Genomic DNA, 16,944 nt, shown 5'->3' with positions numbered 1-16,944 from the left:
GTAAGTTGATATACTTGACTGTGACTCGTCCTGATATATCCTATGCAGTGGGTGTGGTCAGCCAGTTTATGAATTCTCCTCGTGCTTCACTTTGGACAGTTGTCCTTCATATAGTCAAATAGTTGAAAGGTTCTCCAAGAAAAGGTCTATGTTTCTAGAAATATGGTCATGAAAAGCTAGAAGGGTTTACTAACGTGGATTGGGCATGATCTCCAGCAGACAGGAGGTCAACCATTGGATATTGTACATTTGTTGGAGGTAAACTTGGTGTCTTGGAATAGTAAGAAGCAAGATGTTGTAGCCAAATCAAGTGAAAAAGCAGAATGCCGAGCCATGTCCTATACGAGTAGAGAATTGATTTGGTTACGCTTGCTTATCAGAAATTGGTATTTCATTTTCATCTCATGCACAGTTGTATCGTGATAAGAAAGTTGCAATCCATATCGCCACAAATCAAGTTTTCCATGAGCGAACAAAGCATTATTGAAGTAGACTCACTCCATTCGTCAGAGGATTTAGAGAGGTAAGATATGTACCGTGTTTACCCGATTTGCTGATAAGCTAGCAGACGTGTTCACCGAATCGTTGGCGAAGTCTAAGTTGAGGGATAGTTGTAACAAGCTGGGGTTGTATGATATATATTCACTTCAGCTTCTTGAGGGGGAGTATTGAAGGGTATTATAGTTCTTGTACATGTAACCCTAAGTTGAGTGTGTGTGTGTGTGTATATATATATATATATATATATATATATATATATATATATAGAGAGAGAGAGAGAGAGAGAGAGAGAGAGAGAGAGAGAGAGAGAGAGAGTGTTTCGAGTCGGCCGACTAGAGATCATTCTCTAGTCCGCCGACCAAAAACACATGGATCCCACCTTATTTGGGTGATGCAAAGCATTCATTTGATGGGCCCTGACATAGAGACGGTGTCCACAAAAAATTAGCTCCATAGGATCATCCCAACCCTATGATTTGTGGAGCTTAAAATGGACGGCTATAAACCGCCACAAATCTATCCATTTTTTAACTCCACAAATCAAAGGGTTAAGATGATCCTATGAAGCTGATTTTTTTGTGGACACCCTATCTATGATGAGGCCTATCAAATGAATGCTTTAGATCACCACAAAAAATGTGGAACCCATGTGTTTTTGGTCGGCGGACTAGAGAATGATCTCTAGTCGGCAGACTAGAGACACTTTTCTTTGGTTAAGTAGGACATTGTTGAATATATATATATGATATTCCATGGGAGATCTTTAAGTAGACTCCATCTTCTCCCCCACTCTTCTTCTTCTCTTCCTTCCCTCAACATTCAACATAAACTCTTATATGTTTCACAATTCTCTACACAGCTCCAAATTGATGCAGGACGCTTGAAGGAAGGACTAATACTTTGTTCTGAAATGGAAATGATGTAGGATGGATATATGGAAGGAACAACATGAATTAAAAGGATGGGTAAAATTTGAGGGTTTGGATCTTAAAATAGATGATTAGATTGGGCAAATATTCTTACGAGGTTTACTTTAGGTTTAGAGGAGTGCAAACATGTGCCATGAAGTTGTGAAGGATGCCGGGATGGTGTAAAATGAGTTTTTGGACAAAAGTAGGGGGGCACAATATGATGGGTTTGAATGTTGATTCTAATGTTGGGCAATTGTTATGTGCATTTTAGGAGTTTTGGGTAGAAGATAAGTGAAAAAGTAATGCAAGAGAGGTTTTGGGTGAGATTAATGGGGGTTTAGGGTTTTCGACAATTTATGGAAAAAAAAAAATGAACCTGAAAGAGATAGATAGGAAGGTTGGAATCTCGCCAACCAAAACCCAAGGCATCATACCAAGGGGTTCCTAGGCATCACACCTTAGGGAAAGTAGAGTTCACATCTATGATTTGCAAGAAATCAAGAGAAAACTGTTTTTTCATTCATTCACCAATAGCATAACATAGAATAATAGAGAAGTGCCCTAATGCTGACAACGGTGTTGAATGAGAAGAACAACCCAATTGACATATCAAAGGCTTGATGGAGACTTTGCTATCCATCTGATTATATCAACGAAGGGCGACAAGTAAAGGTGGAAAGCGATAGTGTGGCTTTCTTTTTTCTCATGGCAGAGTGAGGTCCTAAGTACATCATAAGGAGAAAGAATTTGCAATTGGTTAACCCGTGCATTTTGTACAGGTGGGACGAATAAGCATCTGGCTCGTGAGGTGTGCAATCAATTACTTGGGTTGTTCGATATTCTGTGGGTGCCCTCCCCCTCCCCATCTCTTCTCAAATGATTGCATTTTATAGCCATCGACATCCTAAGGAGGAATAATTCACAATTGATCAACGGGTCATTTTGTGCAAGAAGGCTGGTAACCATATCACCATTCATTGTGATCTGGATCGTAAGGTGTGGAATCATTTAATAAGGTTGTGTGGCATTTTGTGGGTGTTTCCCCCTTCCCCTTGAAGGATGGCATTTGTGGATGCATTTTTGTTCTTGTGGCAGATTGAGGTCCTAACTACGTACTAAGGAGAAAGAATTTGCAGTTTGTCGATTATTGATGCATTTTGTTCAAGAAGACAATGATTCTAACCCATATCACCATTCATTGCGATATGGCATGCGAGGTGTGGAATCAGCTACTTGGGTTGTTCGACATTCTGTGGATGAATCCCCCCCCCCCGCCCCCCAATATTCATTGCGATCTGGCTTGTGAGGTGTGGTATCAGTTACTCATGTTGTGATGTATTTTGTTGTGTTCCCCCTTCTCCTTGAAGGATGTCATTTTGTAGACATACCCCCACCCACAAACACACTTAAACTCAACTTTGATAGGGCCTCCTTTGGCAAGGTCCGGAGGGAATGTGAGCGTGATAAAAAACCATACTGGTGATGTGGTGTTCTCCTAGTCATGGTTTAAAATTTCGGTTTCGGACCGAAATTTTGTAACTTTAAAAAAAATAAAAATAATGGCATTTAATCGAAATTTCGGACTGAAATTAGCGAAATTACCAAAATTTCGGACCGAAATCCGAAATTTCATGGCGAAAAATTAAATTTTGGAAAATTTCGGTTTCAGTCGCCACCGAAATCCGAAATTTAAAACCATGCTCCTAGTTTGGACCGATTGGCAGACAAGTTTTTAAATTTCGGTTTTGGTGTCGGTTTCGGCCACCACTGAAACCGAAATGTTTCTGTTTCTTTTCGAAATTTCGGCCGAAATCATATAAAAATATGATTATGATTTCATTTATTTTTTTAATTTCGACTGAAATGTCTAAAATTTCGGCTATTTCAGTGGAAATTTCATAAATTTCAGTAGAAATTATGAGATTTCGGTGTACATTTTAAAATTTTTGGTGCAAATTTTGTAAAAATGTCCAAAAATAAAATTTTAGTTAAAATTTCAGCGAAATCTTGGAAAAAAATGACTTCATGTGAATTTCGTTTTGGTTGCCGAAACCGAAATATTTCGTGTTGGCAGATTCTAATGAAGCTGAGGCTTGTGTGCTATTGACAGGCCTTCATCTCTTCTCCACTAGCCACAACATCTTCCTCTATTCGACGTCATTTCCCAGATAAAGTGTGAATCTCATTGCAGTGCTAATGGGCGAATCTTCGGCCCATGGAGATTTAATTGTTGCTATTATCTATGAAATTAGGCAATTTCTGAATAGTTGTCCTCAACCTTCATATTTTTCCTACACCATTGCAGTGCTAATGGTATTGTGGACACATTTACTAAAGTGGGTGTCTCCAAACTTGTGTTGTTTGTGGGAAAATCTTCATCCCCTCCTTGATCTGTGTATTTCCTTTTTTGCTCGCATAACCTTTTGAAAAAAAGGTATATTGGATGGCGCATTAGATGGATGTAAGATGGTATTGTGGATGAACGGCCATGATCTAAAACATTATTTATGGTTTTAAATTTCGACTTAAATTTCACCCGGACCGAAATTTAAAATTGAAACCAAAATTTCCCCTGAAACCGAAATTGCATTTCCTTCTGAGGCCGAAACCAAAATCGAAACCGAAATTTCAAACCTTCAATATGAATGGCATAAACAATCTCAAGATGCGTGGTTGTTTATAAGGTTTTCCAATAGGGCATGTTTTGTTTGGTTTTTTGGCTTGTTGGATATATAAAGGCTTGGCCAGTGTTGCTTATAAGGTTGTACCTTTTGTGAGTTCGACTTCTTGGGAACATTTTCTAATGGCAGACTACTAATGAATATCAACTTTCTGCGCCTTATGTTTTTGTTACGGGGGGTGTAGGAGGAGATGATATCTACTTATTTGTTTATGGTTGCTTTTTATGTAGGCTTTGGTTTCTTTTATTCCTAGTGTTGTCTAACTCTTTGGTTAAGTAGGACATTGTTGAAAGTGGAAATGAGAAATCATTGGCGAAGTGAGCTTTCTTCTTGAGGAATAAATAATATATCAGGTCATTTATTAGGGAGTATTTTGTAGTAGAAGCTAATGTCTGAAGGATTGTGGGTTCAAGTGGCTGAAGTGATATTTAAATTCTATGGTTTCGGCAGATATTCTTGTTGATCTTATGTTTTGGAGGCAGGCCAATAAAAGCAAAGTGAGAAGCAAGAGTGAATGTATGATAAGTGCTCGAGAAACACTAGATAAAACAACGAGAGGACAAGAAAATAAAAATTCCAAATTTCTTTTGTGAAAAACTTTCTTCCTTTGGTATTCAGCATGTTTCATTTGCATTTCCTTCATATTTCCTATCCTTTGATGCTAACAAGTTGAATTAATCTCATGTGAGCATTTCCAAAGGAGTGGAGATCCCATTAAGAAAAGGTTAAATCTGATTCTAAGCGGTCTCTGGTTACAAATGGATACCCACTTTGGAAAACGTTAAGCATGTGTCTATATAGTTTCGGGTGAATAGTTCATGATAAGGTGATATTGTATTGTCTTTTATTATTGGTCCCAATGTTTTGAAAATCGAAATCAAATCGTAAATCGTAATAGGGGTCAAATCGTATCGGATCATAAATTGTTTCGTACATCGTAAGATTCATTCTGAATCATGCAGATTTATGTATGAAAAATTATCAAAATTAGAGAAAAATTAAATAGCCAATTATTCATTTTTCATCGGAATCCATTAATTTAAATAGAGACTACTATGATTAGTTATTCAATATCATAATAGGAATTGTTTGCTAACAAATTTGTCACATAGTAATCATTTATTCTTATACAAACCCATACATATGGGATAATAATCTTAAAAGTAATCTTAGACGCAATACTATATCAATTTCTAAAAGTCACAAACATCAAATGACAAATATCAATTTTTTTTTAAAAAAAACAACTGGCAAGCCGTTGATGATGTCCTCGATGAAAGTAATGTCCTCAAGCACATGCATTGTGCATGACAAGTTCAAACTAGTTTAATTCATACAGACCCCTCATCTTTCTCTACCTTCTTCCTTCTCGTAGGGTTTTTGAAGGCTTCTTCTAACGCAAAAGGGAAATGAGGTCTTTTGAAAGAAAGTCATATTTTTTTTTGAATGAGAGCCAAGAATATATTAAGTACAAAAAGACCGAGATGGCCAAATTACAAAGAGGAAAAGAAAGATAAACAACTGGGGAAAATCTAAAACAAAATTAGGGTGGGAAAGAATCAAATAAAGGTAATTCTTCTTTGGAGACACCATCCCTTGCCAAAATATCCGCCACCGAATTAGCGGATCTTCTAACGTGTTGGAAACTTATGGGCAATGAACCAATCCGATCAAACACTTCATCAAAGAGCGTATTGAATCTCCAAGGGTGATTATGTGATCTTTCTAACCTACGAATGATGCCAATTGGGATTGCTCCATTAGTTTTATCCCTTGGTGAACTGCTCTCACTTCGGCTTCCAACGCTTCCGCTTCCCCAATGGGCCCGGCGAAAATCCCATAAGACCTCTCCCCAATCATTCCTTAGCACTCCTCCAATGCTGGCTGGGCCTGGGTTTCCCAAACTTGAGCCATCAAAGTTAAGTTTGAGGAAACTTGGAGGAGGAGGAGCCTATACTTCAACCACCTTCTTCTTTAATTCCACACTATAGCATACTTCTCTCCAACCTTCCCATAAATCATAAGCGGAGATGAATCTAAAACAGGGGATGACCTTAACCCATGCTATTGTTAATGACTTAATGTCATAGCTTTGGTAAATAGCAATGATGGACCTTTGGACACCCCCTTGAATATTCTTGTATTTCTTTCCTTCCAAAGAACCCACAAAGTAGCTACGAGGGACATGTTCCACAGGATTTTACCTTTTCTCTTCCAAGGAATGAGAGGACCAGCCTTGGAAAAGGTCCATAAGGCTTGAAGGAAACACCCACTCCATCCCAAATCTGCATAACACCTTGCTCCAAACCACTCTGGCAACTTTGCGGTGTAAGAATAGATGATCCACTGATTCCCCATCCTCAATACAAAACGCACAGTGGTCATATTTTCTTTTATACAAAACTTGTAAGGATAAATCTCATGAATCGTACGATTTACAATCGAATCGTAAGATTCAACAAAAAAATTGCAAGATTCATACAGATTAAGATTCAATCATGGGATTCAAATCGAAATCCATAGGATTTGATTGAATCATAAGATTTTCAAAACAATGATTGGTCTTATTAGGAAGATAAGTGTTGCGTAGGCAGAAATTATAGGCGCTTGTTGAATTATTTGATTGTCACTTTTAGGATGAGGGGGACAGAATAATGTAACTGGTTTTTCATTAGGCATGGTGTCTTATTCACTCTTGAAAGCTTCAGAGTTTTTTATGTGGTGTGTTAGTTTGTTAGGTGATGCAATGCAAAATCTAGGTCACCAAGTCCAAACATCTTTCCTGATGGCATATCTTGGTGGCTGAGTATCTGTTTTAAGCATTTTGTATCTCATTTCTATGTTTTATCAAAACCTACAATTGTTGTTTATTTTGCGTTATATGCCATGGGGTCAAAAGCACATGGGTTGTCTCATGGGGACTGCAAATGCATGCTACGTGGGACCTAAGGGTGTTATAGTATTGGGCTCCATAAGAAATTAGTCAAAAAAATTTTTTTTTGCTCGAATCATGTTCGTCCGTAGTGTGTGCTATTTTCTTTTTCACATAGACCATAAAAAAGAGCACCTAGTATGCACAAACAAGTGGGATAAGTTGTAGGCACTGTGCTAGAAACACTCATAGTACATGCCTTATTGAAAATATTAAGTCAAGCTTTATGAGTCGGGGTCATCAAGGTCAAGTTGAATCATACCAATTATTATAAAATCATTCTCAACTAGCTTATAAAGTTTTACTTATGGAGGGTGCATTACTTTTTTTTAAACTACCATTCATATACTTCCGTACAGGAACTACTGCTCTTGTTATATTTTGATAAAGTTGAAATGTACCAGAGTATACAAGTCACTGCACTGGAGCTTTACATGAGCGCCTCACCTTTATTTAGTATTCATATCTTGATCTTGCTAGTGAAAGTGTCAAACTAATTGTCACAAAACACGAAATGTCGAACTCCCAATGGTATCTCGTTAATCGTGAAATTTGGATAACCAATCTAATTCCAAAAACTCAAATTCAGTTTTTTTGGTATGTTGTCTTATAATGGAATTTGTTCTCACTGAAACTCTAAATATTGATCATATTGGATCCACATTACAGTGTCCAAGCAGAGGTTTTCAAGGACAATGACACGACAAGCAGCTCAAGAGTGCACCGAGATTCCTTCCCCATGTTTCTCTGATACCTATCCCCACCATGAGAAGTCAAAGAGGGTTGTAAAAAGCAGGCCTAAATTTTTGAAAGAACTGAATATGATAGACACCAACATGTTTCAATCTCATTTGGAGTGAGTTCCATATCTCAGGGATCTACCATTTCAAAATAGTACTGCCAGGTGGCCCCACACTAAAAATAGTCTGGTTTGTGTAGGAAAATATGGAGGCCTTTTTCAAAGAAAAAGAAGCGCTACTGTGCGTATCTTGATTGCTTGTGGTTTTCTTTGTACACGAAGGGTTGGGATAAAAACAAGGTGTTAATGTGGATTCAGAGAAAGCGCATTTTCATAAAGAAATATGTTTTTATTCCCATCATTTGCTGGTGAGGTTTCTTTTGCCAAATCATTCTACAATTATTTGGGTCAGTGTCATTTGATTGATTTTTTTAAATGTTAAATCTGCAGGGGGCATTGGAGTCTGCTAATCTTGTGTCACTTTGGAGCAAGACTTGAGTCGAAAACAAGAAAACCATGCATGTTGCTTCTAGATTCACTCAATATGACAGATCCAAAGCGGCTTGAACCTGATATTAGAAAGTATGTTCTAGTTTTCTTTTCTTTTTTTCGTCATAATTGTAAACCTTTGTCACAAATATCTCTGATATTTTCAAAATATCACATTTTTTAGCTACATTTTGATAAAACAACAAAATCGCTAAATAATCCCGAGATTTTAAAAAATATAGAGTTATCTTCATTTTTATCATAAAATATCGCGATAATATCAAGATATTGTCCCAATATTTTATTTTTATTTTTTCTTAAATTTTAAATATTTATATATTTTTATAAAAAAATATATTTTTATTGTTTTTTCCTGATATAAATCCAAAAAAATTGAAAAAATTATCCACCCTAAGATTTTCCCTTGACGAGAAGTTCCCGAGAACGATATTTGTGATATAGTTGTAAACTTAAGATGCCTGGTATGCTTACATTTGGTGTTTTTAGGTTTGTATTGGATATTTATAGAACAGAAGGAAGGTGCGAGGATAAGGAGTTGATTTCAAAGATCCCCCTTTTGGTTCCAAAGGTGACCATTAGCTGCAACTCCTTTATGGAATTTTTCTATGATCTCGCATTGTCATTTACGCAATTGGAACAAATACTTATCAGGTGCCACAACAGAGAAATGGCGAGGAATGTGGCATTTTCATTCTTTATTTTATAAAGTTGTTTCTTCAGAGTGCCCCAAAAGTATTTAGCATTTCTGAAGGATACCCTTACTTTGTAAGTTTCTTATTCATAACTTGATGCTTTTATATATAGTCCATCAAATCAGCTGGATTATAGCTTACGAACATGCATGATGTTTTTGTGTGTTTTAGCTGAATGAGAACTGGTTTGATTTTGAAAGCTTGGAAAGTTTCTGCGAGTAAGTCCTCTCTCCGTTTGTGGGTTTGGAGCTCCAAAAGAGTAGCTTGAATAAATCTTTATAATGGCATATTGGCATTATGTATCTTGGGCTCCCCTTTATAGATTTAACACCATGGATCATCTATAAAGTACTAAAGAACTATTGAACAATAAATATCAGTGATTTGATATGCTGTGGATATCATATCAGTCGTCTGATTATATGCTTTGTATGATCCAATATTCTAAGGTGTGACTAGTATCATCTTGGTTTATGCACTGTTTTTGCTCCTCATCTAAGCTCATATTCCATTATGTGTTGCAGGAAAATGGAGATTGTTAGATAAATGGAATTCTAATAACTTCTACCATCTCTCTCTTGAGAGGGAGAACCAGCATAATCTGAGAGGGAGAACCAGCGCAATCTGACATCCACCTTCTCATAAATCACCTTCTGAAGCATGATGTATACCTCTTGCACTCAAGCATCTGTCTTTTTTTTTTTAATTTTTTTTAAACGCTTGAGCGTCAGGGGCATAAATGACTATAATTTGTTTTTCAATTGGAAGTGGCTCTTATTGTGGTTGTTTGGGCACTTCTGTAAGCATTCTGAGCCATGCTCTCGTTTTATCATCCTTATGGTCTAATCTTAATTATGGAGAAGTACCGCCCTTGAGGAGGTGACCTAAGCCACGTTCAGGAGAATGCAGCAAATGGTGCCACCTGGAAAAGATTGCTGGTTTCATGGAAAGCCGCAATGCCGAAATTGCAAAAGATTCAGGCACGTTGAAAAAGATTGCCGGTTCAAGGAAAAACATCCTCCTTCTCAAACATTACCTTCTGAAACATGTTGTATACCTCTTGCACTCAAGCATCTGTCCTGGTTTTTGAAATGCTTGAGCGTCGGGTTATTCTAACAACAAGGGGCACGTTTGGCAATGATGGAAGTTGCCAAACATGCCGTGTCTGTAGTAATACGCCGATCCCCTTTAAATACCATACAGAGAGGCACAACCTTTCACCAAGATTGCTGGTTTTATGGAGATGAGGAGGTGACCTAAGCCACGTTCAGGAGAATGCAGCAAATGGTGCCACCTGGAAAAGATTGCTGGTTTCATGGAAAGCCGCAATGCCGAAATTGCAAAAGATTCAGGCACGTTGAAAAAGATTGCCCGTTCAAGGAAAAACATCCACCTTCTCAAACATTACCTTATGAAACATGTTGTATACCTCTTGCACTCAAGCATTTGTCCTGGTTTTTGAAATGCTTGAGCGTCTGGTTATTCTAACAACAAGGGGCACGTTTGGCAACGATGGAAAAAATATTCCATGGAATAATTTTTCATGGTTGCCAAACATGCCGTGTCCGTAGTAATACGCCGATTTTGGTGTTCGCCAAGGCTTCTCCGCCTCATTCTTCTATATGCATGGTAAGAATATATGAGATTGTGTTCGGCAACTAGCCCAGACAGTTTCTGCCCGATTAATTTGGCGAGCCCTTGGATTTTTTTCCTTCTTGAAATCTAATGCATTCATGTTTTCAACAGTTTCTCTGTAAAAATCAGTATCCCCAAGCAAATGGTTTAATGGCAAAGATAGACCAGCATGCATGGCTGAACACATGCAAGTTCGATAGGTGATTAAGCATTCTTTAGGGAAGCAAAGTCCGGCGTGGAGCAGGATTTTGGATGCCATGCAAACTCTGGTAAAGCCATGTGCTTTATTCTGTTTGGATGCGAGTGAGTTAACCGGGACTTTGCTTCCCTAAAGAATGCTTAATCACCTATCGAACTTGCATGTGTTCAGCCATGCATGCTGGTCTATCTTTGCCATGCTAGTGATGCCATGTCACCATACATGCAATTATTACTTCATATTCCTTGTCTGCTAATCTCTAGTCTCTAGGGGTTTGGATGATACATTGCCAAACAAACACAACCAAGTAATCCAAAAGGTGTAACTTTTTGCTTAGGCTCTGTCTTGTTGTTCAAAGATAGCTAGGAGAATAGTGGAATAAGAAGTCAAAAGGGAGTAGACAAGAATAGAAGATGTCTAGAAGAGTAGTAAGTAGTGTTTGGTTCCGTGGCAATCCTCTAGAAGAGTAGTGGAAAATGTAGGGGTGTCATTACCAATATAGAGTTTAGGAGAGAGAGAGAGAGAGAGAGCATAAGACAAGACACTTTTCACCCTTTTTCCATCCAAATATCTCCATATTGGTAGAATTTGGTTAGAAGATTAGGCAAGGGAACATTAGCGCCACATAGGCGTCACGTAAGAAAAAAGGTAATGATGATGTCCCAAACATGTCTAGAAGTCAAATGGAGTTTCAATGCAAATTTGGCAGCGAAAAATAAATTGAAAGATGTCTAGAAGTTCATTGGCCTTTTGGAACTCCAATGATTGCCGAGCGTTTGGCAACAAATTAGAGTCTTAGTTGCATGAGGATCTCTTGCATGTTTGGATGGCAAAAATTGTGTAAAATCTTAGAAAGGAAAAATGTTTCTAAAATTTCCTAACTTTTTAACAATGGAAAATTATAATTGGAACCAACACTAGTCAAAATTTATTTAGAGGGACTGACAATTTATGATAATATCCATTGAAATTAGCCATAATCATATCATTTCCCTCTAAATCGTGGGAAGAAAAAAAAAATCCCAACAAATTTTTTTTCATCATAAATGTTTTTTCTTGAAATCAAAACAGGGCCTTTGGGAAGTCTTTTCCTAGTGCAACCAAACAGGGGGAAAGTGCTGAAAATTTGGAAAGGGTAAAGGGTTTTCCTTTTCATCACTTTCCAAGTCTTTCCTGAAGCTCTTGCTGGAATCAGGAAACGAACCCGAGATCATACTCCGATTCCTATTCCAATTCTCCCCTAAAGGAAATGAATTGGAACTCAGTACAAAAGTCATCTGTAGAGTTCATACAATGAGTTCAGTATGGGAAAAATTTTCATGTAACGTCGGAAAAATAGGGAAATGTCTGAGTGAAGTCACTGAATTTGCGCATGTCCAAGTGGTGTCAAAACCCAATTCCCGCCTGAAAAATGGACAAAAATGCCCCTTGTCAAATCAAAAAGTTTTTTACTTACTTCCCTTGCAAGTAAACCATGTTTTCATCTTCTTCTTCACTCCAAACCATTTTTACAGTTGAGGTTTTCTTCTTTCTCCTTTCTTCTTTCTTCTGTATAATCACCATGTTTTCATCTTCTTCTTCACTCCACGCCATTTTTAGAAGAAGAAAGAAGAAAACCTCAACTGTATAATCACCAGGTTTCATCTTCTTCTTCCCTCCAAGCCATTTTTAGAAGAAGAAAGAAGAAAACCTCAACTGTATAATCACCATGTTTTCATCTTCTTTTTCACTCCAAGCCATTTTTACAAGAAGAAAGAAGAAAACCTCAACTGTATAATCACCATGTTGTCTTCTTCTTCTTCACCCCAAGCTTTTTTTACAAGAAGAAAGAAGAAAACCTCAACTGTATTCTTTCAAATCATGGAGAATTCGAATTCCTTTTACCTTGTCTCCTCCTAAATAGATAGGTGGAAGTTTTTTTTCCAGTTTTTTTAGGTCACTGGTTTTTTCGGCCTACTTTCCAGGGAAGATGGTGGGTTACATTGAAACCTATTTTAAAACTAATAACTGATATTTTGATTTTTTAGTTTCATTTTGTTGGTGTGTTCTGAAGAAGTTGTTATGGTATAAATTGATAACCTCAGTAAAGAATTGGATAACCCTTGTTTCTAAATTGATAACGTCAGTATATAATTGGATAACCTCAGTATAGATAACCTCAGTATAGAATAAAGATCAGTATGGAGTTGGATACCTCAGTCTAAAATTGATAACATCATTAAAGAATTGGATAACCCTTGTTTCTAAATTGATAACCTCAGTATAAATTGGATAACCTCTGTATAGAATTGGATAACCTCAGTGTAGATAACCTCAGTATAGAATAAAGATCAGTTTGAAGTTGGATACCTTAGTCTAAAATTGATAACCTCATTAAAGAATTGGATAACCCTTGTTTCTAAATTGATAAACTCAGTATAAATTAGATAACCTCGGTATAGAATTGGATAACCTCAGTATAGAATAAAGATCAGTATGGAGTTGGATTACCTCAGTATAAATTGTGAGGTTATATAGTAGATAGACCTTGTATTCAATAGATAACACCTTTGTGTATTTCATAACCACTTGGTTAGAGTTGCCAATCTGCTTGCAATTGTGATATTTATAATGTATAGTCTTTATAATTTGTTCTAGACTTGACATAAGGGATCATTTTTGAAATTGTTAATGTATGCAATAGGTAAGCCCTATTTGTCCATTATAACCCCTCTTTATAACTGGCAACCTTATTGAATTTTTTATCCTGACACATGATTGAAATTGTGTTCATTTTGTGTCGTTGCAGGTATTCGTAAATGCCTGAGTTTCTTTTACACTGATGGTTATTTGAAGGATGAAGTTTCTTGGGAATATGTCGGAGGGAGGAAGTCATTGATTTCGGTGAGCCGTCGGATTAGTTTTCTAGATTTTGAAGATCTTATCCTCAAAACAATGGGGAGTATAGGTAGGGAGGTGTTACTATCGATAAAATATCGATATATTGTTGATCCGTACATAACCACTTTAGTTGATGTTGGTAAAGACGATATGCTCCAATCTCTGATGAGGATTTTTGACAAAGATGCGGTCAATTCTGTGATGTTGTACATAACCCAAAGCAGAAGCCCGGGGGGTATTAATTCAATGAATACGTCTATGCTTCCCTCAAACAATGTTTGTATGTCTCACTATATGCTTCCTCCGAACAAAGTGTGTATTTTTGAACCCTCTCATCATCCACCAATACCTTCTGTTTCGATTACACCTGTAAGGGATAGAGAACGCCAAAATTTGAAACGCCCAATCTTGGAAGTGGATTTGAAAAAAGACTTTGAAGATGAATTTGATAGTGTTACAGGAGGTGATTCAGCCCAACCTAATGACAGTCAATGGTATTGTACTTCTTCATGAATGTTTCAGGACCTCTTAAACAAAGGATTTACCGATGATCCGTGTATGAACGATGTGGAGTATGCTGCGGACCATGCGAGGGAATATTTTGATGATAGACAAAATAAGGCAGTTTCGAACCATGTGGAGTTTGCTGCGGACTATGCGGGGGAATATTTCGATGATAGACAAAATGAGGCAATTCCGGATGCAGACATCAATGATGAGTTTCAAGATGATTTTTCTGTGAAGGATGGTCCGGTAGGATGTTATCTAATTATACAGAGGTTATCCATTTTTTACTGAGGTCATCAATTTATAAACAAGGGCTATCCAATTCTATACTGAGGTTATCAATTTATACCATACCAACTTCTTCAGAACACACCAACAAAATTAAAGGAAACTAAATAACTTTTCAGAACACACCATAAAAGTAAGATTTTCTATGGTAAACTGGGGTTATCAATTATCTACACAGGCTATCATGATTTTTTCAAGTCCCAAGAATGCTAAAAAATCTAAATAGCAGTTATTAGTTGTAAATAGGTTTCAGATCATAAGAAAAGCAATGTTTCAATATATGGGGTTATCCAATATTTAGAGGGGGTATCAAGTCTAAACGGGGGATTTTCAATGGTACCCAGCATCCGTCTTCCCGGGAAAGTAGTTGGAAAAACCAGTGACAAAAAAAAAACTGAAAAAAACTCCTACTTACCTATTTACGCCGGGAGACTAAACGCCGGAAGGAAGAGGATGGTGAGGGTGGCGGCGGCTGCGAAGGTAGATGAAAAGGCAAGGGTTTTGGAGGAATAAGAAAATGAGGGTTTCCAAACGACGGGACCACCACGATTCTCCGGCCACTCTTGGGTTTCAGAGGAAGAAGAAAACAAGGGTTTGCAAACGGTGAAAAAAAATGACTGAAGTAAAAAGTAAGTCTCGCTTGCTTTTTATTTTCAAACGTGAGGGCAATTTCAGTCTTTTTATAGGGCGGGAATTAAATATCGACACCACTTCGACATGTTGGAATTGGGTGACTTCAAATGGAGATTTCTCTATTTTTTCGACGTCACTTGAAAATTTTTCCATATCGTAATTAATAAATGAGGAATGATATAGCCAAGGGCGCCCTTGCATAAAGAACCGGAAAAGGGCCTTTGATTGGATCCACGCCGTTAGCGAGTACTGATTGTACTTTCTCAGACGTTTTTAAAAAAGTTGCTTAACTTGACATCGATCCAATCAAGGCCCTTTTCTGGCTCTTTATGCAAGGGCGCCCTTGGCTCTATCATTCCTATAATAAAATATGCTACGTTAACTTTCTTTGTCTCATGCAACTTCCCAGAAAGCTACGTTTTGAGTGCCCATCAAATGGACGGTTTAGATCATCCTTCGGTGTAAGCCACAGTATATTTTGAGAATTACGGGACTATACGGGCTTACCGCAGGTAAAATTTACCTTAATTTTCTTTGTCCCATAGGCAACTTCTCAGAAAGCTACGTTTTGAGGGCCCATCAAAGAGACGGTTTAGAACATCCTTTGGTGTAAGCCACAGTATATTTTTAAAATTATAGTCCGGGCTCACCGCATATAAAATCTGTCGTAAGCCCTTATAGTCCCATATTTTTTTCTCAATGTACTGTACGGCCTGCACCATAGGATGATCCAAACCGTCCATTTGATGGGCCATAACATAAAAAGGTTTTTCGCAAAAAATTATTTACTTATGATGATTTCAACCCTCCTATCTATAGAGTTTGGCTCATCCCGTGGTGCAGGCCGTATAGTACTATTAGAAAAAAAAAAAAAGGGTTCCAAGATCTTATATGGTGTTTTGTTTTGAAATGGAAAGATTTTATATCGTGTAAGCCCTTACGGTCCAGTATTTCTTCAAAAAGTACAGTGCTGTCTGAACCATAGGATGATCCAAACCGTCCATTTGATAGGCCAGAAAGTAAGTAGGTTGCCCCCAAAAAATCATTTCCATCGAAGTGCAAATATCATTTTCTATCTATCTTTAACAATGGTCCTCTACATTACATGCTAAAGTTTGAATGGTTATGGCTGCCATCTTAGGTCGTCTTGAGTCAATTTAAGACGCAACCCCTACCTTATTGAATAATCTCATTAAAAAAAAAAATCATCCCACATTAATCTTAGACAAAGAAAATTTGTATAAAATAAAGATTTTTAAAGATCAATTTACCATTATCTAGATTTCCTATAAACTTTCACAAACCTGATTCTAATTCTCATCTCTCTTTGTGAAAAATGATATCAAAATACCATATCAAATGGGTTATTGGTTTATTTTTTAAAGCAAAAATAAAAAAAATTCAATGCAGCCACGTAGCCATATGAAAACCATGTGTGGTACCTCATTTGTTAGTTACTTTCATGAAAATTAAAAAAAAAAATCAGATATAAGTGGCTGCAAATGCAGGCTTTTTTATGAAAAACATCGGTTGTTGTTTCTTTCTTTTGTGCCAATTTTGTTCTTTTTAGGGGTGCAACTTGGGTCGGGTTGAACCCGAATTTGGGTTGGGTTGGGAAAAATCAACTCGAATTGGAAATCGAGTTGGGTTGGGTTGGCGTTTCCGATATGTGCTTAAAACCCGATTTCAACTAAACACATTTCCCATTGAAGCTAGAAATGTGCTTAAATTTCAACATAAATTTATCCTTCAATTCAGTTACAGAGTTTTTATATGGTGGATGCCTGTGTGGGAATGTGAGAAAAAAAAAAACAGTGGGGCCCACAAAAAACATGT

The 16,944-nt window shown here is 37.2% G+C and overlaps 1 protein-coding gene across 9 annotated transcripts in view; it reads left to right on the top strand.

Moving 5' to 3' along the window:
• The window catches only part of LOC143892356 (Cysteine proteinases superfamily protein), a 32,719-nt gene extending 22,008 nt beyond the window's left edge, over nucleotides 1–10,711 (top strand). For 7 of the 9 annotated variants that reach the window (XM_077396911.1, XM_077396912.1, XM_077396916.1 and 4 more), the window contains 7 exons: nucleotides 7,695–7,881; nucleotides 7,965–8,132; nucleotides 8,215–8,346; nucleotides 8,761–8,842; nucleotides 8,926–9,039; nucleotides 9,138–9,184; nucleotides 9,491–9,841. In XM_077396911.1, the coding sequence (XP_077253026.1) occupies nucleotides 7,695–7,881; nucleotides 7,965–8,132; nucleotides 8,215–8,346; nucleotides 8,761–8,842; nucleotides 8,926–9,039; nucleotides 9,138–9,184; nucleotides 9,491–9,512 (752 nt within the window). In that variant the 3' untranslated portion in view covers nucleotides 9,513–9,841. Of the gene's footprint in view, nucleotides 1–7,694; nucleotides 7,882–7,964; nucleotides 8,133–8,214; nucleotides 8,347–8,760; nucleotides 8,843–8,925; nucleotides 9,040–9,137; nucleotides 9,185–9,490; nucleotides 9,842–9,875 lie in introns of those variants that run through there. The other 2 variants (XR_013255480.1, XM_077396918.1) reach the window with 2 other exon arrangements.
• Nucleotides 10,712–16,944: the final 6,233 nt, after the last annotated feature.

The sequence above is a fragment of the Tasmannia lanceolata genome, unplaced genomic scaffold (genome assembly GCF_043159265.1).
Source record: "Tasmannia lanceolata isolate RefF3 unplaced genomic scaffold, GAP_Taslan_0.1 ptg000015l, whole genome shotgun sequence".
Classification (NCBI taxonomy): Eukaryota; Viridiplantae; Streptophyta; class Magnoliopsida; order Canellales; family Winteraceae; genus Tasmannia; species Tasmannia lanceolata.
The sequence above is the reverse complement of the archived record's forward strand: the minus strand, read 5'-3'. Positions and strand labels throughout refer to the sequence as shown.